This window comes from Mytilus californianus, unplaced genomic scaffold (assembly GCF_021869535.1).
Source record: "Mytilus californianus isolate M0D057914Y unplaced genomic scaffold, xbMytCali1.0.p SCAF_3, whole genome shotgun sequence".
NCBI classification, from domain to species: Eukaryota; Metazoa; Mollusca; class Bivalvia; order Mytilida; family Mytilidae; genus Mytilus; species Mytilus californianus.
The window spans coordinates 44632129-44657217 of NW_026262679.1; the positions used below are offsets into that span (position 1 = coordinate 44632129).

Consider the following 25089-nt stretch of genomic DNA (forward strand, 5'->3'; position numbering starts at 1 on the left):
TTATCTCTGCTAAAACAGTTAACTATAGAATAACTAATCGAAGAATTCAAATATCGAAAAATAGTCAACGAGTGACCAAACAACACATTAATTCACAAATGCACGAACTATTCAGAACAATTGTTTTCTTTGTTTAGCCTGGCAATACATTTTTTTTTAAACTGAGAATTAGCATTAAATATTATCAGTGTTGTTCAGTCACGAGTTGAATATTTTTCGATATTTGAATTCTTGGATTAGTTATTCTTTTTATTACATTGACAATGGGCTTTTTAATGGAATTAAAGTAGAAAATGCAAGGAACTGTATCTTTTTCTACGCATTCACAATTTGCTTTGATGCGACGTCATCGACAACGTCTTGACAACACATATTGTTGTATGACGTCAGACGAGTGTGTGAAATTATCGGGGGTTTTTTTCACTAGGAAATCACAGTAATTCATTGCAACCAATGTAATAAAAATGAATAATAACAGAAATTGAGTCCCCTCAACCCGCCTCAAAATATTTTGTCAAAATTTAAAACACTGTTAAAGCAACTTTTTACATGAACGAATGTAGACTTTGCTTCTTTTTATCACAAAGGAAATCTCTTTAAATTTTTAAACACCAAACAAGCGGACATCGGTAAAAAAGCTATATGCAATTTTGTTTTTCAAATGTTCGTATTTAAGAAGTAAATGCTTCTTTTTGTTATTTTATTCGGGGTGTAAATTTAGGCTACATTACTTTATTGATGCTTAAATCTCATAAATCTCATAAAATCTCATAAATCGGGAATGGAATACAATCGGTAATATTACAGACCATTCGACAATACTGGTATTCAAAGACCTAAGACCGCGAAAAAATGTCGCTAGTGAGTTGAGACATAACATATGATATTGGTCAACCAATTCGTGATGATGACCGTAGAACTTATTTAGCGTCGAATTCATCGTTCTTCTCATAACTCTGTCGGAGCAGTTTTTGTATAAGGAACACACCCATGTTTATTAAGTCCGTAAACGCCGTGACCGAATCAAATTATTTCGGACTTCATACTAAAAAATGTGCATATGATTAAAACTTTTACTACAAAGAAATATTCAATTCTTATAATTACTGTTTTATTATCTATGTGTTATAATCATTTCTCATTAAATACTCCATTTGAGACAAGTCTAAGTGACGTAGACAAAAAGTGCTGCTGTTGGATGTAACGGCAGATAACGTTCACTCTGGTATGCAATTTGCATGTGTATTGTTCTGAAAGCCTATGGATTGTTTATGTGCTTTAACGCATTTAAGTGCCAGTCTTTGTAAGAATCAGGCAATTTTGAAAAAAATCAAAACTTGGCCGAAAAAAACCCCACCGACCTAACCATTCTATTATGAAGTTACCCTCACCCTGAGTGTCTGGTAATTTGAGAAATCTCCATATAACTTTTGGTAGGAATGATAGATAGCAAATTACGGAGTTAGCTCCCCTTAATTGTTAATTTCTAGTGCATTTTAACCAAATTATATCTTGAATTACCAGAACAGGAAAAGGAAATGAATGTTATATTCGTGCACCATTATACATTTTGAACATATATAAATGTCAACTTGAGTGAGGATTTGTTTGTCATGTTTTCAGATTGGCACTTTTATAAACACATAATCGGCTACTTTTTACATTTTTGATAAATAGTTATTAAATCATTTGTATATGTTAAATACATTTTGTGTATATCGTCCTAAGTGTAACTTAATGATTTGCAAATTCATCATAAATGAACTATGACTATATGTGACTTAACACATGATCAGCCACCTCTAACATTTTTTAACATTTGTATACAACTGGTTTTCTTCGTAGTAAATGTGGATTGTGGTTATTTGCCTACAAATTAGTATAGTAACCGGAGTGGATTAAGGAAGTAAACTGGAAGTATGGTATGATGAATATACTTATGTTAAAATGCATTTTACATAATCAGTTCACCACATCAATATTTAGTAGTTATGCAGCTTACAGACTAATTTGAGTACATTTAGTTTTGTAGGTACTAATACTCATGGCTTCAAGAAAAACATATTGCTTAGTGAAGACTTGATTTCGTAGTTTTCCAAAATTAAGCATAAAAGCTTTAAAAAATGTGAACTTCGTTGAAAATTAGATTTATTTGTTGGTCACCTTTACCAACGAAATGCACAAAAATAGTATTCTACGAATAATGACAAATCGATGGTACAAGTCGATATTTATTCAAAAGAGAGAAGCAAGTTAATAGGTTTTAAAGTCAGCGTGGAGATTTTATAATATACATTTCTCATAACTCTTTAACTTGACCCCTTGATTTTAACTGTAATTCTACCAATTAGAAAAGTAAATATGATGATAATATATTGACGTTCATACACATAAGGTATCCTTTGACATGGTTTCCATATAAGCAACATTTGTTTATGAATTCAATTTGTATATCTCTTTTAAGTTAGATCGGTACTTTGTGTCATAAGTCTTTTTGTTAGTTTTTATTTATTCTTTGCGTCGATATGATGAATCAATATAAAAAATAAGGAGATGTGGTATGATTGCCAATGAGATAACTATCCACCAAAGTTCAAATAAAGTGGATGTAAGCAATTATAGGCTTTAAGCCATTTTCAAGCCCTTTTCAACGGATTTTTATTGGTTGTTCTTATGTTATGTTTCCTTTCTAAAATTGTCCGTGTGTAGGTCCTTTTGGATTATATAGCTCTTCAACTGTTTCGGATCTTATACATTCTTGGCTTTCAAATATTCGGCTTCGATCGTTACCGATGAACGTAAATCCAGAAAAGCGATTCGGATGCAAGAAATTTATAACATGTTGTTTTCATTTTCTGATCTGTTCCACCACTATCACAGGCTAAGGGACAGTTGAGCGATCGCAGACATGTTAAACCCCACCACATTCTGTGTATGCCTGTCATAAGTCAGAGGCCTGGAATTCTGTGAGTGTCTATTGTATTTGTTTTTCGTTTATTCTTTTGGCTTTTGGTTTTCTCGTAAACAAAAGTTTACAGGCACATAAGGCTTCTAATAGCCTTGCTTACATCAATCCACTTAACTTGAAAACCCATTCGCCTTGCAGTTTGAGATGAGAAGATTGTTAAACACTGACATTTGAATACAAAGATTTCCTGTGGTGGCAATGTTTTTCACCCATGCGAGAGAAAACAAAACAAATGATTATAGTTGTTCGGGGACTTTCATATAAAAATTAGGAGATGTGGTATGGTTGGTAATATGACAACTGTCCACCAGAGTAAAAATTATGTGGTATTAAGCAATTTTAGGCCACCGCACTGCCTTCAAAAATGAGACAAACCAATACTGTGTGGTTGACTATAAAAGGACCTGACATGACAAACGTGAAACAATTCAATCGAGAAAACTATCGGCCTTATTTATAACAAAACAATTTACGAAAAACAAATATAACAGATATGAACCTACGACAACCACAGATCTCAACATGCTCATGAATTGGGACAGGCACGTACAGAATGTGGCAAAGTTAAAAATGTTGGTGAGCGCTATACCACCCTTACCTGGGACAGTGGTGTAACACCACAACATATTACATGAATAAACTGTAAAAATCAGTTGCAGTAGGCTTAATTCGAAAAATCGGTAAAAGGAACAGAAGTTACTAACATAAAACAATAGACAAAAAGCACCAAAATAAGAGTACTTGCAGTTACTGAAAGCTAGTTCAAAGCAGATTACAACTAATAAGTAAATTATGTTCTTCCAGACTAAAGTACAATCAGTACAAATCCAACGGATTGAGTGAAAAACGCATGACATTGTGGAAGTCCAAAATATAAGTCTCAGTATCGAAAGGATGTAGGATCATGAGTTCGCATAACTGTATATATAGCAATATATATTTAGTTATGTTTTAATTAAAAAAAACAAAACAAATGCATTGGTAGTACCAATAAGCACATTATTAAAAGATGTTACTACTGTCTTAAATTGATAACCTACAAGAACAAGTTTATTCAAAGGAACAATTAGTTTACATGGATCGTGTCTAAATGTGTGGGCTTTATAAACAACATCACCTTTTTTATGAGAATTCTATATACAGGTAAAGCCAAACTTTCAAACCAAATCTTTATATCGATGAAAGAATTTGGTACATGTTAAAATTAATTTGTGGTAACGAAATCCGTGACTTAAAAATTTACCAGTTATACCTAAATTATTGAATTCTAAAACGCGACTACAGGCGTAGCGAAAACGTTGTGAAATATACACACTGTAAAAAGGGACCAAAGGCACATCACCGTCCAAAAATGTAAAATTAACAATCGGAACGAAAAATCGTCTCTTTTGTTATTAATTTAAGTATAGAGTTTCCCTGGTGAAATCGAAATGTCCAAATCTAGAAAAGGACACTTAATGCTGTCTGTATTAGATTAATTTAGAGTAAGTTTCTTTGGGTAAATCTCAACAGTAAAATTATAAAATTCTTGATTATTTAAAGCTAAAATATCAAGGTAAATGTTTTTTATTGATAAATTATAAATATAATTTAAACGGATCTTTACTCAGTTTGCCCATTAATTGTAATTCAAAACAATACAGGAACAAGTTTGATATTAAAGGGGCATAATTGGTGTACATAAGAATACCTACAACCTGTCAATAAACTTTATTGTCGAAACGTGCATAGATATGGTAAAGGAGAAAATTTACAGCTTAAACATTTCATCATTGTTACAGTTCCAGTAAGTGTATCTAGCATAATTTCCTTTTTCATTACAGAAGAAGGCTTTATATGAGTTGGACCAACTAAATCGACGACCAGATTTTGTTTGGTAGTGTAGTGTACAAAGTCGAAAAATCATACCTGTCAGCCGAATTGAACGGACCATCAAAAGCACATAGTTTATCAAAAATATCCAAAATGTTTTTGACACTCCAAAAAAAGTTATTTCCATTATTTTCATATGCTTAATTACCGAAAGTTCTGAGAAGAAGTAAGGGAACTAGTTAACAACACAGACAGATTAGTCGTAAAACACTTACTAGAAGCTGAGATGAAACGAGATTTGGGCGTATTACTTACCCTATAGCTTTTATTAATTTCTAAACTATTTGCAAAATCTGATATGCGAATATTCACAATATTTAGAAATTTATTTAAATAAGAATCAAAAGACTTTTAGTCATTTTTAACAATAAAATGAAAGAGCATCTTTTATGACCTGACGACTCTCTTTCAATTTTATTTTCGACGGTGGACGATATTTTGCATACGTCTCTTGCATAATATGGATACAATTTGCTTAATACTTTCATAGAAAATTACAGAAATGTAATTTTAAATGATTTTTTTTTTTTTTCAGTTGGAAAAACTCAAATCTCAATAACTTAGGACCCTACGATCATTGCCAATTGTGTTTGAGGGAGTTACAACCTTAGTTTTATCCAATTACTAAGTTTATACAAAATGAAAACAACAATTTATCAAGTTCGTGCTTCCAAAGCGTTTTTCTGGATTTACCTTCATCAGAAATGCTCAAAGCTAAATATTTGAAAGCCAAGGATGTATTAGAACCAAAGCAGTTGAAGAGCTATATGACCAAAAAGGACATAAAATAATAGCCAAATCCATCTAAGGTCAACTTTGCCTGAGGGAGTTGAAACATTAGTTTCTAAATAATTTCTAAATTGATAAACAGATAATTTAAGAAAGATTTGTTATAAATCATGCCAGTACCGAGGTATTGACTACTGAGCTGATGATACCCTCGCAGACTGATAATCTACCGGTAGCGGTATCGACCCAGTGCTGTAAAAAACGAAAAAATTTCATACGATCGAAGCGCTTAACTGAATTTCCCTTTATTATGAACGCAGAAAATCAAATATTTAAAAGCCAATGTTTATAAAATATGAAACCGATCATTTAAATCATGCCGGTATTGATGCACTGGGAACTGAATATTTGGCAAATATACATAGTTGATAGGTATAATACTTATTTCCTACACTATTAGTATTTTCCGTACGTTCTGGTGGGGAGAAACTGATGAAAATTCTATATGCCATTTTCCAGTTTGCATTGTTTAGATGAATAGTGACGAAAAAATGTCTAACGGAAAACCATCTGAAGGTGATTCATTATCGCAAACTACATCAAATGATGAAGACCAAAATTCAGAAGAATTCATGACCATGTTGAGACAATACCAACAAATAAAGCCAACCCTGTCACCTACATTTGTAAAGAATGAGACGTTAAGGTTGTATGGAATGACAGTAGTGGAATATCAGGAATTAGACAGCTATGATGACATTAACTACCATATCACCGTAGATCAAGCCGTCAATAACAACTATATAAATGACTTCCATCCAGCAGGCTACGTACTGAAGGTCCTTAACGCAAAGGACTCACAGAACGCCGCCCTTATAGGTAAGCCACGTAAGCGATAACACATTTTGTACATGATTTTTCATCAACATTAAAAAAACTAATATGAATTCATTTTACCTTTTCGCAGTTATATCGGTCACACAAAAGATCATTTTGCATTATGGAACTGATAATGGTTAAAATTTTTCGTTATTTCTTAAATTTGAGTTAACATTTCATGGAATAAATAAAATTGTACTCTTTGTTATAAGTTACTCTAAGATCTGCTTATCCTTCCGGAGTACCTGAGATCACCAGTTTTTTGGTTGGGTTCGTATTGCTCAGTCTTTAGTTTTCTTTGTTTTGTTTTGCGTACTGTTGTTTGTCTGTTTGTATGTTTGTCTTTTTCAGCAATGGCGTTGCCAGTTTATTTTCGACTTACGAGTTTGATTGTCCCTTTGGTATCTTTCGACTCTCTTTCTTACAGTGCTGTGCTTTTTTGGAGAAATTTTGGGGTTTTTTTGTGTTCAAGTAGAAACAGTTTTAAAAAAAACCTACTCTATCAAGTGTTGACATTGGGTTTTCTTACTGAGATATGCTAAGATACCCCAAAGCAGGTGTTTGGAACTTTACCCTTTTAAACAACATTTATAATGGTTCGTAAAAAAATATGCTTTGTTTTTTATGTCCTTTTGGTTTTACGCTTTCAAACTAATGTTTTGGGGGTATTTGACTTTTGATTCAAATTTTGATATCAAGCTAACCTGATAAAGGTTATTTCAAGAACAGGTGTTGTTCGCCCAAACATATGTCGTGTTTCATTTTTTTTTCTCTATTTATTATCAAAAGCTTTTGACAAATGTTCATGAAAAATATTCTTCAGATACCAGTAATCTATCAACAAATCTTATCACATAACTATGTTTATATAAAATAAAGAGATGTGATATAATTGTCAATGAGACAACTGTTGTCCATCAGGGACCAAGTGACGTGGATGATAAAACAAAACACAAAACTGTACTATGTTTGCAACAATAAAAAAGCTAAACTGTATGTAAAAGTAACAATCATATTTAATGAATACTAAATATTAATTAAAGTCAAATAAAACTAAATAAATAAATAAAAAGAAACAATAGACATGAAAAAAATCTTTTTAATAAAAATACACAATTACAAAAAAACATTCCTCTCCTACTTGCAGTTCATTTTCACAAATCAGATTACTGTAGATTCATTTATTTCCGTGGGTACCAATTTTTGTGGATTGAGGAAAAAATTGTATTTCGAGGTTATTTGATTTCGTTGTTTTACAAAAATCTCCATACACGCCTTATAAAAGATTGAACTGTGTTCAACATTCAAATTTATGATTCACATGTACCCACAAAATCCACAAAAAATAATATCTCACGAATAATAATGCATTCACAGTAGAAAAAAATATGCATATCAAATTTACGACCAAACATTTTAATGACCTCCATGATCTTCGATTCTCATTGCAAGTGGTTTCTATTTCTCTACTTAAAATTTTCATTGGGTAATTCTTGTTGCAGGTGAACAATTATATATTTCTTTCAATCAAACAATTAGCAATTGATAGTAGAACAAGAATGTGTCCATAGTACACGGATGCCCCACTCGCAATATAATTTTCTATGTTCCGTGGGCCGTGAAATTGGGGTTAAAGCTCTAATTTGGCATTAAAATTAGAAAGATCATATCATAGGGTACTAAGTTTCAAGTTGATTGGACTTCAACTTCATCAAAAACTACCTTGACCAAAAACTTTAACCTGAAGCGGGACAGACGGACGGACGAACGGACGGACGGTCGAACGAACGGACGCACAGACCGAAAAACATAATGCCCCTATGTGGGGCATAAAAACAAAATTCATTGTTATGCATTGGAAGCAATAATGATTAACAAAAAACAAAATAAGAGAAAAAAAAAATTAAAAGACACCGTATCATATCTTGTTTACTTTTAATCACAACGTATAGGAGACGACACAACATCAATAATACGATATGATAGACTATGAATAATATTAATTATCAATAAAAATATCCGGGAACATTTTGTGGCCTAAACTCTGAAAAATTAGCTATATTGATAAAATGTGTTCCCTGTTATAGTGTGCATTGTTTGTTTATTTCCCAAAAGAGGCCATGCATTTAGTTCTGGATCACCTGAGGAGGAAATGTTTTCCTGTACAAGCATTTGTATCAAATGTTTATGGAGACATGTGGTCCAGTGAAACAGTTGTCAATGAATTTGGTAATTATACATCATTTATTTAAAAAAAACACTATAAGAATATGTTTGAGAATTTTCCAAATCACAACAAATCGGCTTACTATAATTATAACTAACATGTATAAAGTTTAAGCACTTTGTAATAGGTATATTATTTCATATCTATTTATTTTTTGTATTGTTAAGCATGAAAGCTCATCTTTATCAGTATGATCTGCTAACTCGTTCCGGATAACATAAGTTCTCCCTCGAGTTTTTGGTGGGGTTCGTGTTGATTAATCCGTAATTTGTTGTTCTGACATGATTTATAGCATACATTTCTTAATTGTTTCCTTGATAAATTTATAAATTATTAAGAAACTAAAGTGGATTTACGAATTATCTTCAGGTCCCTTTTGGTCATATAACTCTTATCAAATACTTATACATCCTTGCCTATTAATCTTTGTGGGTTTGAGCATTCCTGGTTAAGGTAAATAAAAAAAAAACACTTCAGACGCATATAAGATTTAAACGGTGTTATTTTCAATTTATTGTGTAATGTTTACTATTGACATCTTTCTTTTTGACATGATGTTGTCTGGTTTTTATGATTTCACCTTGGTATTTTTCCTTCTTTTGCTACATTAATTTATTTTAGGTTATCTTAATGCTTTACATACTAAGGTTTTTCTACTACAGGAATAGATTACCTTAGCTGTATTTAACAATACGGCTTTTGGAATTTTGGGTATTGAGCTCTTCAACTTCGTAATTTATTTGGCCTGTTTTAGTTTTTTTATTCGAGCGTCACTGATGAGTATTTTGTAGACGAAACGCGTATCTTGTGTAAATTGTTTTTAAGCCTGGTATCTATGATGAGTTTATTTACAGGAACCAAAAAGACATATATTGTTTCAATGTTGACGTACCTGGAAGGCAAAACAATGACGAGTAAACAAATAAATCCTTCTTCTCTATACAATATTGGAATATATGCTGGATTATTACAGAAAGCATTAGAGGTATCATAATTTTTTTCAAAAAAAAGACAATTTTTACCTTTCGATCAAATAGGATTTGAATTACAAATGTATAAAACAAAATAAAAGAAAGATAACCCCAACGTAGTGTTGGGGTTATCTTTCTCCTCACACACACACTACACTAAAACAAGATTGATATTAGGATGAGATACGGAAATTTATCATTCTACCCCGGGGCATATAGTGATGAACATGTTCATTCGTCCGTTCAGCTATTCATCCATCAGTTACACTATAAAAGTCTTTTGGTTTTCGAATAAAAATTGAAATTCCGCGTCTAGACATCTTTTGATATTTAACACACGTGTCATTTAGATCTGTTGAAGCGGAATTTCAATATTATTGAAATTCCGCTTCAACAGATCTTTTGAAATTTAACACATTGTCAAAGACCATAAAATTCAACTCAAGTTTGATTTTGACATGTATTTGAATTTACCGTTCGAAAATAATGACCCTTAAGTGTTTTAAAAACTTTGGATTTATGGGGTTTTCGGATTAAAAATAAAATATCTTTAGATTTTAACACACTGTCACTCTATGTCAATAAATCTATCGAAGGTCAATTTTGATTTTGACGGATTTTGCCTTTACTGTTAAATTATCTTTAAAATATGTTTTTTTTTTATAACAAATGCCAGATGACAGATTCCTGAGTTTTAACAAAAATGTCAAATACCATAAACTGCCGGTGAAGTGTGCTTTTGGAGGATTTGCGGATAAAAATGTTATGTCCCGTAGTTTTCTTTGATAAAAGATAAAGGGGGAAGCGGGAGGTATGGATGATATATAAAATTAGAAGATCAGGATGACTGCTAATAAGACAACACTCCACCAGAGACCAAATGACATAGAAGTTAACATACCGCATAATCAGTTATAAAAGGCCCCGAATTGAAATGTAAAACAATTCAAACGAAAAACTAATGGCCTGATTTATGTACAAAACAATGAATGAAAAAACAAATATGATATACATCAACAAACGACAACCACTGAATTACAGGCTCCTGACTTGGGACAGGCACATACAGAATTTGGCGGGGTTTAACATGTTTGCGGGAGCCCAACCCTTCCCCTAAACCTGGGACAGTAACAGCACAACATATTAACAAACTATAAAAATCAGTTGAAAAGGGCTTAACTCATCAGATCGAAACAAAGCAGAAAAACAAGTAACAAAAAACACAGAACGGACGTTTCACTTAGTATAGATTTTTTTTCCCCTTTTTTTTCTTTAAAATTTTCCATTTTAAATTGGTTATTTCTGATTAATATATAAAAGCAAATAATAATGATATGGTTTGAATAGGTAAATTAAAAAATTTTAAGTTCTTAGACCACATTCATTCTGTGTCAGAAACCTATACTGTGTCAAATATTTAATCACAATCCAAATTCAGTGCTGTATCAAGCTTGAATGTTGTGTCCATACTTAATACCCCAACTGTTCAGGGTTCGACCTCTGCGGTCGTATCAAGCTGCGCCGAGCGGAGCATTTTATTTGTGTTATTGACAATTATTTTGTAACTGTAATAGATAGAGAAAAACATTTAATTTCAAAAATGATCGGAAAGACAAGACCTACAAATAAGTAGATATTGCTGAAATGGTTGGTCAACTCTTTGTACGAGTTTGTGCCCTTAAATGACATTTTTTTTGCATATTTGCCTATTATCTTGAAAACTGTAATAGATAGAAAATTTAAAAGAAAAAATGATCAGTAAGACAAGATCTGCATAGATGAAATTGTCAATTTTCTTCTTGTAGGAGTAATTACCCTTAAATGAAAAGTTTTTCACTTTTTCATTATTATACGACCGCAAAAAAATTTTGTGATCGTATATTGGTATGACGTTGGCGTCGACGTCGTCCGAAGACACATTGGTTTTCGCACTCTAACTTTAGTTTAAGTGAATGGATCTCTATGAAATTTTACCATAAGGTTCAATACCACAAAAGGAAGGTTGGGATAGATTTTGGGGGTTATGGTACCAACAGTTAAGGAATAAGGGACCAAAAAGGGACCAAATAAGCATTTTTGTAACTTCCAGACATAAATTGTGTGTTAGTGTATGGATCTCTCTGACATTGTACCACAAGGTTCCATATCACAAAGGGAATGCTGGGATTGATTTTGGGGGTAATTGCCTCAAAATTTTAGGAATTAGGGGCCAAAAAAGGGGCAAAAAACAAGCATTTTTCTAGTTTCATGACAATAACTTGTGTGATAGTGTATGGATCTTTCTGAAATTGTACTACAAGGTTCCATATCACAAAGGGAAAGCTGGAATTGAGTTTGGGAGTAATTGCCCAAAACGTTTAGGAATAAGGGGCCAAAAAAGGGCCAAAAATAAGCAATTTTCTAGTTTCCAGAGAATAACTTGTGTTCAAGTGCATGGATCTCTCTGAAATTGTACTGCAAGGTACCATACCACAAGGGGAAGGATGGGATTGATTTTGGGGGGTAATTGCCTCAAAATTTTAGGAATTAGGGGCCAAAAAAGGGCAAAAAACGAGCTTTTTTCTAGTTTCAGGACAATAACTTGTGTGTAAGTGTATGGATCTTTATGAAATTGTACTACAAGGTTCCATATCACAAAGGGAAAGCTGGAATTTAGTTTGGGGGTAATTGCCCAAAACATTTAGGAATAAGAGGCCAAAAAGGAGCGTTATCGCAGTTACTGACAGTTAGTTAAAAGCCATTAACAACTAATAAAAAAAATCATGTATCTAAGACAAAAACAAGAATATCATTAACAGTCAGAGAAAAACAAAACATTGTGCAATGCAAAAATATAGATATCGACAAATTGTAGCACCGTGAATTTGCATATGCATATGTATTTAACAATAATATTGGTTTGGTCTTAATTTACTGATAACAAAATCAATATTTATAACAATAAAAACAATATTCAAAGATCTAATTACAGTGTTGAATTGGTAACATTTTAGAATAAGTTTATTTAAAGGATCGATAAGTTTACCCGGATCGCATCTTAATTTCCGGGCTCGGTAAACAACATCTCCGAAAAAAATAGGATGTGCTTTCCCAGTTTGAAATAAGTTTTCTACAGGTACAGCGAAACTTCATAACCAAATCTTTGTATCTAAGGAAGAATTTAGTAAATGTTTTAAGTAATTTGTGGTAAAGAAATCCCTGACTTAATAATTTATCATTAATACATAGATTACGTTCATTGAAATCCAAAACGTCACTACAGCGAACGAGTATATAAACACCGTAAGATGGTGCCAAATAAACATTTCTACTTGACATAATGTTTTTCTATCTTAAACAAAAAGTGATTAACTATTATGTACAGGTCATGTTCGATTTTTACAGATGACATTTGGGGATGCCACTAAATTAACTAATTCTTATATTTAATATTGGTTTAGATATGGTCATCTATCTATGTTTCAAAAAATGTAGACTGTTTTTTACTTTAGGCAGGTTCACGTCTGTTTTTAATAAATGTGATGCACATGTATTTAGAACAGTTATTGATACTGACAATCTTTTTCAAGTATTTAAAACAGACCTATCAATTACGATCCTTTTTTGTTCTATTACTTTTTACCTGAAGTAAATAAGTAAATTTTGACATATCTTCCTTTCAAAACATTTTGAAAGGCTTTGAAATCTTCATAAGTTACAACAATTGGAAATTTCTATTATACGCTTCATTGAATGACCATCTGAACTGTATGCTAATAAATATAAGAAGATGTGGTATGAGTGCCAATGAGACAAATTTCTATCTAAGTCACAATTTGTAAAAGTAAACCATTATAGGTTAAAGTACGGCCTTCAACACGGAGCCTTGGCTCACACCGAACAGCAAGCTATAAAGGGCCCCAAAAATGACTAGTGTAAAACCATTCAAACAGGAAAACCAACGGTCTAATCCATATAAAAAAACGAGAAACGAGAAACACTTATGAACCAAATCAACAAACGACAACCACTGAACAACAGGTTCTTGACTTAGGACTGGTGCAAACAAATGCAGTGGGTTTACACGTTTTAACAGACGCCAACCTTCACCCTAACCTGAAACAATAGTGTAACATCACAACATAGAAAGACACACTATAAAATATCAATTGAAATGGCTTAACTCAATCAAAAGACATATTAACAAAAACAAGTAAACATACACTGAACGAATAAAATTGATCTATGACACAATGTAAATACAAAATTAATATAAAAAAAAAAGGGGGGGGGGAGATGTAAAACAATACAAGAAAGACAACCATAACCTTGGACAAAATGCCGCCAAATAAAATAACGTACACATGTAAATAAAAATAATTTTGTTGTAAGGTATACATGGAATACGGAAATATCTTTACTGTTGTTAATAGTACGAGAACAGAAGTGAAAATTTATCGTCATACCAAACACTTATCAAATAAATAGTATGTTATTGGTCAACTAATTTCCATATCGATGTTCAAAGAGATTGAGGAACAAGTATTTCATTACCAACGAGTCGATTACAATGAGCCAAGAAAAGCTAACAGTAAATCTAACCTCAGAAAATTAATGTGCATTTTTTAGATAGGCTATGTCAACTGTTTCATGAGACAATTAGCGTAAACAATATTTTATTATGAAATCTACAAATTACAATATATATTCACATTCACAAATAGGATTCAAAAACAAGCAACAAGTGCTTATGTTATTCTATCTCCTTGTTAAATTGGATTCAATATACAAATATAAATCAAAACTACATGCTCTGTTACATAATAAAAATAAGATAATGTCAGTTGAGTTTGATAATGAACTGAATGAAATGCTTACAGGTGTATTGTGTGAATTATTAGTTTGTAAACCATTTAGATTTAATATTGAACCTTTGTACCGTAAGAAATAAACTAATGTTTTCTTCATTTGAAATCATATTTGAGCCGTTTATTAGTAATTCAGTGTCCATTGGTACTGTTAATTGTATCATTTCTTGTCTTATGTTCGAATATAATGGGCAAAATAATAAAAAATGCGAGTTAGTTTCCAAGACACCACAGCGACAGTGAGGAGAAGAAACTAAGTTTCTAGGAAACAAGTGACAGTTTAAAGAACTACTATTCATTCTTACTCGCGCATGACGGATTTGACCTTTTCGACATCCAGCATAAAAGTATAAAGGGCTCGATCGTTCTGATTACGAATATGTTTCTTAAATATAGATAGCGATTCACAATTTCTTACACTTAATGGTAAATTATTCCATAATTTGATGGATGACGGAAGATAATAATCTTAGTACAGTTTTGTACGGGATTTCACCTCTAATATATTATTACTTTGTCATAGCCAGGCAATAAATCTTGCAAATATTTTGGGGTTTTGATATTAACAATTTTATGAAGCAGTATTAATTTGTGGTTACTTCTTCGATCTGAAAGTTCCTCCCATTGGGTTTCTTTATATAACATCGAAGTACTTGTGAGTTTAGTCCCCCCTGTAACTATACGAGCAGCGTCCAACTGCATGTTTTCGAGTTTTTCATTAAAGTTTGATTTCCTGAATCCCAGATAACATCAGCATGAGACAATTCGTAACTTAATTTTCTTTTTCAAATTACACAACTAAACCATTGAAAATATTCATTAGAATTTGTTATACATGTACGTATATTCACATGTCATTGTTTAAGAAGATATTTATTTCTTATTACAATCTTCGTTTTGCAGGATGTTGATAATGATTTCCTGAGAAAAAGGGAAAACCAATGGAATTTACTACAGCTCCCAAAGCTTGTGAAATTTGCACCTGTTCTTGAACACAAAAAAGAGTTCCAGTTACTGAAAACGATCATGACAGATTTCAAGACAGAAGTCTTCCCAGTTTTGGAGCATCTAACGAAAGGTAAATGAGAAAATCATTTAACAAAAAATAGAAAAAACCAAACAAAAAGAGGAAACCGTCATTTACAAATATGGACAGTGTCGGATATTTTACTGCAACATTTATTTAGCGTCAAAGATACTACACAGAAAATATTAAAGCTCTTTTTCATATTAGAGCTTTTTCAAGCAATGCATGCTAATGGACAACTGGAAACTTGCAATGACAAAAAGAATCATGTAGGCTTCTGTGGTGTTAACTTCATGCAGAAACTTATCATCTGCACTTTATTTTTCAGGTATCCATCAGCATTTAGTTCTATAAAAGGATACTTAGTTTCAAGAAAATAGGATGAAAGTTTAACTGAAAAATTATTATTGAATTAAAAGACACCATCAATATATTTAAAAGTTATTTCGCTAAATGCATTCCATTCTTGATTGCCTTAAGTCTTGTATTTTATTCATATAAGCATAAGAGGAACAAAATAAGTACTCATTGGAATGCTTAGTTAGTAAAATTAACTTTCCGCTAATTTGAACAAATTATGACAAACATGGTGATAATTTCCACTTGGTGTATAGTTAGAATCATCGTAATTTTCTACCTAGAATATAAAAAAACATTTTCCATTCTTAGATTATAAGCTCTGTTTGGTGAGAAACCTGGAATTGGGACTGGCACTGTTGAAATTTGTCTTTTTAATATATTAGATATCAGGCGATTGCCACAGATACATGTAACTTTCCTCTGAATTCCAGTTTTTATTCATGGCGACTTGAACGATGGTAATATACTTGTTAAAGACGTGATGGGGCGGACAAATATCCCAGAGGAGAAAACAACATATGACATTGTGGGCATTATCGACTTCCTTGACATGCAGTACAGTTATACTATAGTTGATATTGCCATTTTAATAGCACATATGTCTGCTGAATGTACATGTATGGCCCCGATAGATGTTGGTGGACATGTTTTAGCTGGATATTTGACGGTAAAAGAATTGACCCACAATGAAAGAGGTATTCTCAGACTTTTAATTTGCAGTCGATTGGCACAACTGGTAATATTGAACGAATTTACTCTTTTAATGGATCCACACAATAAGAGTGTACTGTCACACCTTGAGAATTACAAACGAGTAATTTGGAAATTTTGCCAAACGTCAAAAACTGAACTTTATAGAAGATGGAATGAAGTATTGAGAGATTACAACATTGGAAATATGTTTACTATTTTGTAGAAACAATTCAATTTTCTTTTGTAATTCTAAAGATAAATAATTATGTGACATAAACTATAATTCTAAATATGCTAAATGGATGTATTTGGTTTTCTTGTGTGTCCTAGTAGAGTGAGTTTGGACTGAACCGATCTTAATAGATAGTAAATGAGTAAATCATACTTTGCAAGGAAGCAATCGCAAACCACAAAAACAGAAACAATATGACATGACAAAACTGTCCAAAACAACAAACATTCAACTATGCACACAACACTAAACAGAAAACCAAGGATTGAAAAACACGAACACCACTTAAACCCGGGATTTATTTCGGATGTTCCGGGAAGGGTAAACAGTTCCTACATTCATAATTCAAAAAGTAAAAAACTGACGTATGAGTGTATCGCTGTAAAATTAATTATGACAATACACATATAGAACGCTTGGTATACCATCAGCTAAAACTGTAAATGTATGTCATTACAAAAGTCTAGCTGATGATTTTGCAGTTAGCAGTTATAAGTTAAAAACATATAGCGTGGTAATAAAAATATGTTCGGTACACATCACTGAGACAGCAATCGAACAATCAGTTCAAGCAAAGACATCTAGAGGTTAATATGCGGTTTTCATTAATATTTAAGTTCTATATCAGGTGGTAAACTCATACAATATACTTCTTCTCTGTAATTTCCACATGCTTTACGTTATATTTGTGGCCTGGTTTCATGTGTTTGCCTATGTAAATATAATTTCTACAAATCGTAAAGATGCTTAAGGGGAGGAGTCAGACTGTTCTACAAGTACAACTACAATCCCAGGAATAAATTACCTTAGATGTATTTGGCAAAACTTTCATGAATTTTGGGTCCTCAATGCTCTTCAACTTCGTACTTTATTCGGCCTTTTAATCTTTTTTGATTCGAGTGGCACTGATGAGCCTTTTGTGAACAAAGCGCGCGTCTGGCGTACACATTTCAAATCTTGGTATCTATGATGAGTTTATTTTCACTCGGTGACGTCATTCCGTACAATAACTTCCCATTGAAAACAAGACAAAGAACAATGCCACATGTACCAATTCTTTCAAATTGATCTCTGTTTTGAACAACAGTCACCTGCAAATTTTGTTTAAATTAAACATTATTAATCATATATAGTACATACGTTTGAAAACATGCATTTTCTCTAAGTTTTACAAAAATTAGCAATGATCACTTGTCATAATTACATCTTTTACAAATTCTTTTCAAACAATTAAAAGACTGCCAAATTAAAGCTAACCCGGATACATCGTCAAAATTAAACTTGACATCGGTATTTTATCTGCCGACCGATAAATCGTCCGCCTGCCCGCCGTTCTACCCAGAATTTCATCATGACAATTTTTGTTTATTACACAGAGTTTTATTAGACGTGTTAAGAAAGGGATTTAAATACTGCGCTGATGTTAAATACCAATACCGATACAAGATTTAAGTGTGGACTTTCTCAGAATGCAATTGAATTGAAAAGTATCCCGGCGTAGTATAGTTTAGGTTTGCGATGGGTTTGATACAATTTGAAGCAAACGGTTAACTTCGACTCCAAATTTTAAGACGTGCATTGGCCTTACGTAGATCTTAATACATTCATTTGCATTTTTGTTTGATTTAGGAGTGCAAAACAAAACTTAAAAAAATATATGTAAGGGTCAAGAATGGGAATGACGATTTTACGACCACAAGTTCAAATATATATATTAAATGATATGAGTAGAATATGTTTAATAGTCAAATAACTCAGTTTGACTCTCCACAAGTCCAGAACACAATTTTGAATTTTGAATAGGGGTTTATTCTATTATTTTATTTTTGGTGGAAAAAAAGGGGTATACTTTAGTCAATCAGAATCATGTTTTGCCTGCATAAGACTTCTTATAAAAGAAGGGAAAAAATACCAAGGAGGCAATCGAAAATAATTTGTCTAATAAAAACATTCAACACTATAGCAAAACAAAAATCAACGAAATGACAAACACATTAACAAAAACATTTGAAAATCATAGATAAATAAATACCTGAATACGTGAAGAGATATATGAACAAATGGAACCTAAAAAGTAACCACATTCCCTTCCTCTTCTTCTTTATTGTGATATTACGCGACTTTCACGTGAACAACTTGCCACGAACTATCAGCAGGATCTACTTATAAATATGGAAGACCTGATTTCTCATCGTCTTTTGGTTTGGTTCATGTTGTTCAATTCGTTCTGTGTATTTTTAACACCTTCAAATGGTTGAAAACCGTATATTTATCTGTATAGAATGTTGTTTATTTTTGTGCTGTTCGTAGCTCTATGGTTCACGTATAAACCAAATCATATTCGTTCGTCCTGACAAAACACGAGATGTGGATAATGCAAAATATTGGACACTGGAATTTAGGCAAACAAAAATCATTTATCAATGTTAAGCTTTTGTAAGAGAAAAATTACCCATGACAATTCACTATCTTATCATGGAATAGAAAAGTATGTTTTGTAAATGTTATGATCTGAATGGAACTGTTTTGCAATTTTGATTTGATTTTTGTCTTGTATGTCTCCACAAAGTACCCACAACCCTAAATGTTAAAAACGTCTGATATTTTTTAGCGTGTTCGACATAAACTTGACATTCTGAAATTCTTCTATTTAGTTTTTTGCATTTTATTTTTTTCCTTTTCGGTTTTGTCTTACTTGGTGTCTCCTTTATGGCGTAACAATTGGTGGAAGGTTCGCATAAATCTTATCACATAAATTAACACAGTTTGGAGGAAAATCCAATTCCAAGTTGGTGCCAATTCTTGAAAGAAGGTTGTCTTGCTGCGCATCGTTTTAATGTTCAAGAAAACCATTTTTCATGAGCCGTATGTCATTCGTATTGTCTAGAACTATCTGGGTATGAATGCAATGAATGGACAGACAGACGAAAGAACGGACGAATGGACCCATCCACCCATCACTATATATCGTCCAATTTAGAAAGCGGAGTGTATATAGTGAATATTAGGCAAAACAAAATGAAGGAAATCGGAAAACAATTGCTCGATATATAAATTAGCAGGACTTGAAAGAGGTGAAAATGAATATTCCATTCTCAAAATATCCTCCTGACACAAAAATAATAAAATTTACTTCTCCATATGAAAGTTTAACGCCACTTTCAACAGTATCTCAATTTAATCGTGGTGTTCTGTTTTGTTGGTAGAGGAAGCCGTGATACAACGAAGAAAAAAACTTCCGACCCTTCACTAAAACGTTAATTTAACATGCTTGAATAATGCCCAAATGTGGTAATCTTTTCAAGCTTAATTTGATAACCTATTTTGTTCACTAATTGACAAAAGTTGATAGAAAGAAAATGTCAGTTAATATTTTTTTAGGTATTGTCCCTTTTTAGCAATACATTAAATTTCCAGAATGACCTTTCTAGATAAAATAAAAAGATAAAGATAATCAAATTGAATACTCTTCTGTTTCATTCTTTTTTTTTCTTTTTATTTTAATTGTCAAGTACACAAATTTCTAGTTTTTTTATTTGAATTTTAAGCTACACATTCTCTGTTCTAGAAAATGATACAAAATAAGGAATTTTGGTATGATTACCAAAGTAGACAACTTTCTACCAGACAATAAATGACGTAAATGTTTACAATTATAGGTCACCGTATAGCCCCCAACAAGGAACAAAACCCATCCCGCGTAAAAGCTATGAAAGGCCCCGACATGAAAAGTATATTTTAAATAAATTTCAAATTAACGAACATTTTGAACAAAGATTGATGAGAGTAAAAAATCTGATTCGGATGTGATTTGATTGCAGTGGGTTTTTTTATTCATTTATTTTGATCACTTTGCAGATTTTCCTTGTAGTCGTTCAACAAAATAGTAAGAAACTGGGGAACAACGATCTTAAACCGAATCGATCACTACTATGAAACAATGCAGTTTATGATGATAATATTAATAATGATCGTGTTGTTTTGCTGGATCCTCGTCCATGTATTGCAAAATAAATTGTTATTATTTAATTGTTTAAAAATCATTTCAGTATTATCAAACAAACTCATGCAGGTAACTTTAATTAATGAATGATTAGCTGTACTTTTTGAGATGGTCCCCATTGTAGCCTGTAGTGGTATCAGCGTCAAAATCGTATTGACTTTCCTAACACGTCTATTATTAAATGGTGCAGGCCATTTTCCTTTGATTTGTACCACTCAGACACGGGATTAAATGCCGAAAGTTGTTGAAAACCAAGTGGAGTTTTTCGAAAGGAATTTAGCAATAACTTCTCCATATGGCCACATCATTTGCGCATAAGATTAAAATTTCAACAATTAAAATGCCGTTATAGACTTTTTAAGAAAAATAATTGAATATTGTGCATGCTTTAGTTAAATTCAGATTGCAGAATTGGTTGATTGATTTTTGTGTAAACGTCTTATAGCAAATATTCCATGTATTATATTCAAGACAAACATTAAAGACGTCGTCAACCAAAGAGCAAACCGATTTTGAGTTGTATGGAATATATTCTTAACTTTAGAGTCAAAACCATTTGGCTCAATCCACCTAAAGTAAATCCAACAGCTTTGTCCCTCAGCCATCATTTGAGAGGACCATTTTAACTACATATATGCTTAGATCTTTCAACAATTAAGAAATACAAAATCTTTTCGCACGGACTGCGGAAAAGGGGTCATTAATATGTGTATGACACAAAACATTTATAGTACACTTTAGGAGTTGTAAGTAATTTACCTCAACAGGTAGAACAAAAAAAACAGAGACTTGTTGCAATTTCGGCAGCCCCTGGTATGAGTGGAATTCAAGTTCATTTAGACATAACATGCTGATATGTGTAGTTTTTCGAGAAATTAAAAGAAAATAATGAGTTTTTTGTGTTTTGCTACAAACATGTTCTTGGATTAATTTGCACTTTTTTAACGGTAGAATCATCAAATTTGGCAATAATGTACCTCTGGGGATAGGTAAAACAATACAAAAAAAAATTGGTGTGGCTCGCCTGGTTCGGCACTTGGAGTGAAAACATTTTCTCCCATATGATTTTTTTAAAATCCTACAGGATTTTCAGAAATCCTATAGAATAAAGTCATAATCCCATAGGATATTTTTAATATCCTACAGGATATTAAAATCCTATGGGATTTATAATCCCTTAGGAGAATAAAAATATCCTACAGGATATATTTTCTCCCTTAGGACTTAAAAAATCCCTTAGGAGAAATAAAAGCATTTCCTACAGGATATTTGTCTAATAATATTATCCTGTGGGATAAAAGATAGGATTAATAAAAAAGAGAAAATAAGAGAGAAAATAATCATATAAATTGCATAAATCATATAAAATGTATGCAATTTATATGATTATTTTCTCTCTTATTTCAACTTATATTTTAAATTGTGACTATCTATAGTTCCGTAACTTTCTATCTGTATAAACCAATGATCAACAAGTGCATACATTTTTCAATCTAATTAAAATATAGATCTCTGATTTCGTTATACTACCGTCATATGTATTATATACGCATCTTTCTGTACATAATAGGAACGGGGTAAATACACACGTGATTAAGTTTATGAATATAAATATAATAAATACACACATCTTTTAGGAATAAAGTCTCACCAACTATAGCATTACATATATAATTGTCATTCTTGGTTGAAATAGTGGAAGGAGTCATTTAAGAAATGTACATGTACGCTGTAATTAGTAGTAGTTATTCAACTTCCTAGAAAATGTGCTGCATAGCTGCAGTTGCATTGTACACACCATAAATATATTTCCAGTCTATTTCTTTCATTTTTATATGTTAACTCAGAGACATATATATATATATATATATATATATATCTGGTTAACAACAACAAATATTTCAATATTTGAATTTGCTGTGACTTACTGTTCATCTTTTTTCCCCGTTTCTTTTTTGAAATAAAAAGCAACGTTCCAAAGGGGAATTAAAAAAAACCCACTTCTATCGAAATTTACAGATAAAAACGTAAATTTACAAATAAAAATAGTTCCTGAATGTAATTTAAAAACTGAATGATTGTTTTAGTGATTAAAGTTGAGTAAGAATTTAAAACATTTATCCTACCTAGGACACCTCTTAAAAGATGACTGATGATGCTTTACAATCGTGATAATTTCTGAGACATGGTACATTCTGTATAGGTAGGGATTTACTTCGACATTTTCGGGTATTACAGCGGAGCTACATATTTATTACCTGTATATGGTAAGGTACTCTCCAATGAAGTCTCACGTATATGTTCCAGACCATATGAGTATTTGGACCGTATGCGTATATTCGTACGGTCTGACCATACGCGTACGATCGCACCATATGAGTATACTCATACGGTCTAGGACGAACTCGACCATATATGTATTTGGACCATATGGGTTAATTTTAGACAAACATTTATCAAATCTTTTATTGAGTTTTAAAAAATTAATATTATTACAATTAGATGAATAAAGTGAAATAGTGAACATTCAATCAATTGAAATTAAATATTTATTTAATTGTCTATCTGAATCCTAATGTGGCACTCTCATCCAGCGGGGTGACACTTGCTGCCACAAGGAACGTCATATATGTTTTACATTTACATGTTTTGTTCATGCATGTTCCTTTGCCAGCAAGAGAAAAGCTTGCTTGTTTTGCGGCAGTCGATGTAATGAAAATCCTTCTGTTTTCCAATGTGCAGTTTTCAATTTTGCGTGTCAAAAGTTCTATATCACCCATATCATAATTTGATTTAAATATGCCAAATTCACATGATAGTTTGTACAAACTTGCATCTTTACCAATTATATCATCAACCTTACATAATAATCGGGAAAGATCCTATCAACATCTGGTATTATTACAGTAACAAATTAAAGCTACCTTTTTCATTCTTTGCATTGCAGTAGTTTTCGACACGTTTTTATTATATTTTCTCATTGTATTTTCAACATATTTTTATATAATTTCTGTCCAGTATCTTTGATGGATTTGTAGGGAAGTTCCTCAATATTCTTAATCTTTTCTTCCTGCATTATGTTTACTTACGATAACTTCAATTTCAGCGAGCATAATTAAATTAATGAATTACTGACATGCTAAATACAGGAGCTTAACAGATTAAATTAACGTGACTTTTTTAAATAGTGAAAGTATTAAGTTTTTATTTCATTTACAATTGAACTATTTATATTAATTCGAGATTTCAGTAATGTTGATCTGTAATATACATTTGTGTTTGTCTAAAATTAACCCATATGGTCCAAATACATATATGGTCGAGTTCGTCCGAGACCGTATGAGTATACTCATATGGTCCGACCGTACGCGTATGGTCAGACCGTACGAGTATACGCATACGGTCCAAATACTCATATGGTCTGGACTTATTAAGAAGGGATATAGTTACGATACTGTTGTCAGGTCATTAAAGATTGCATATTTTGGCTTTAATGTTGATTCACTTATATAGGGTCATTGCATCGGAATTAAACATATTTATTCTAAAACCAGTTGTTGGCATGACACTGGTTATGTTCTTCTCATATATTTTATGATGGTATAATACTAAACCCCTAACAGGAGGGATTGTGCCTGATATTCATATGATGAAGACATAATCTTTCAATCAGTTTAATTGAGGTCTGGAGCTGGCATGTCAGTAACTGCTAGTAGTCTGTTGTTATTTATGTATTATTGTCATTTTGTTTATTTTCTTTTGTTTCTTATTCTGACATCGGACTCGGACTTCTCTTAAACTGAGTTTTACTGTGCGTACTGTTGTGCGTTTGTTTTTTCTACATTGGCTAGAGGTATAGGGGGAGGGTTGAGATCTCAAAAAACATGTTTAATCTAGCCGCATTTTTGCGCCACGCCCCAAGTCAGGAGCCTCTGGCCTTTGTTAGTCTTGTATCATTTTTAATTTTAGTTTCTTGTGTATAATTTGGAGTTTAGTATGACGTCCATTATCACTGAACTAGTATACATATTTGTTTAGGGCCAGCTGAAGGACGCCTCCGGGTGCGGGAGTTTCTTGCTGCATTGAAGACCCATTGGTGGCCTTCGGCTGTTGTCTGCTCTATGGTCAGGTTGTTGTCTCTTTGACACATTCCCCATTTCCATTCTCAATTTTATTTGTATCTAATAAACTGGACCAACTACTTAAAATTAGGCAGACCGTACGCGTACAGTCCGACCGTATGCGTATTTTGAAAAAGTACGCATACGGTCCAAATACTCA

The 25089-nt window shown here is 32.2% G+C and overlaps 1 protein-coding gene across 1 annotated transcript; it reads left to right on the forward strand.

Annotated features, from left to right (window-relative positions):
* Nucleotides 1–1824: 1824 nt before the first annotated feature.
* LOC127733492 (hydroxylysine kinase-like) lies at nt 1825–17091 on the forward strand. The gene is made up of 6 exons (XM_052242845.1): nt 1825–1922; nt 6089–6448; nt 8564–8677; nt 9530–9660; nt 15397–15571; nt 16312–17091. The coding sequence occupies exons 2-6, from the start codon at nt 6103–6105 to the stop codon at nt 16794–16796; spliced, it is 1251 nt and encodes a 416-aa protein (XP_052098805.1). The 5' UTR covers nt 1825–1922; nt 6089–6102; the 3' UTR covers nt 16797–17091.
* Nucleotides 17092–25089: the final 7998 nt, after the last annotated feature.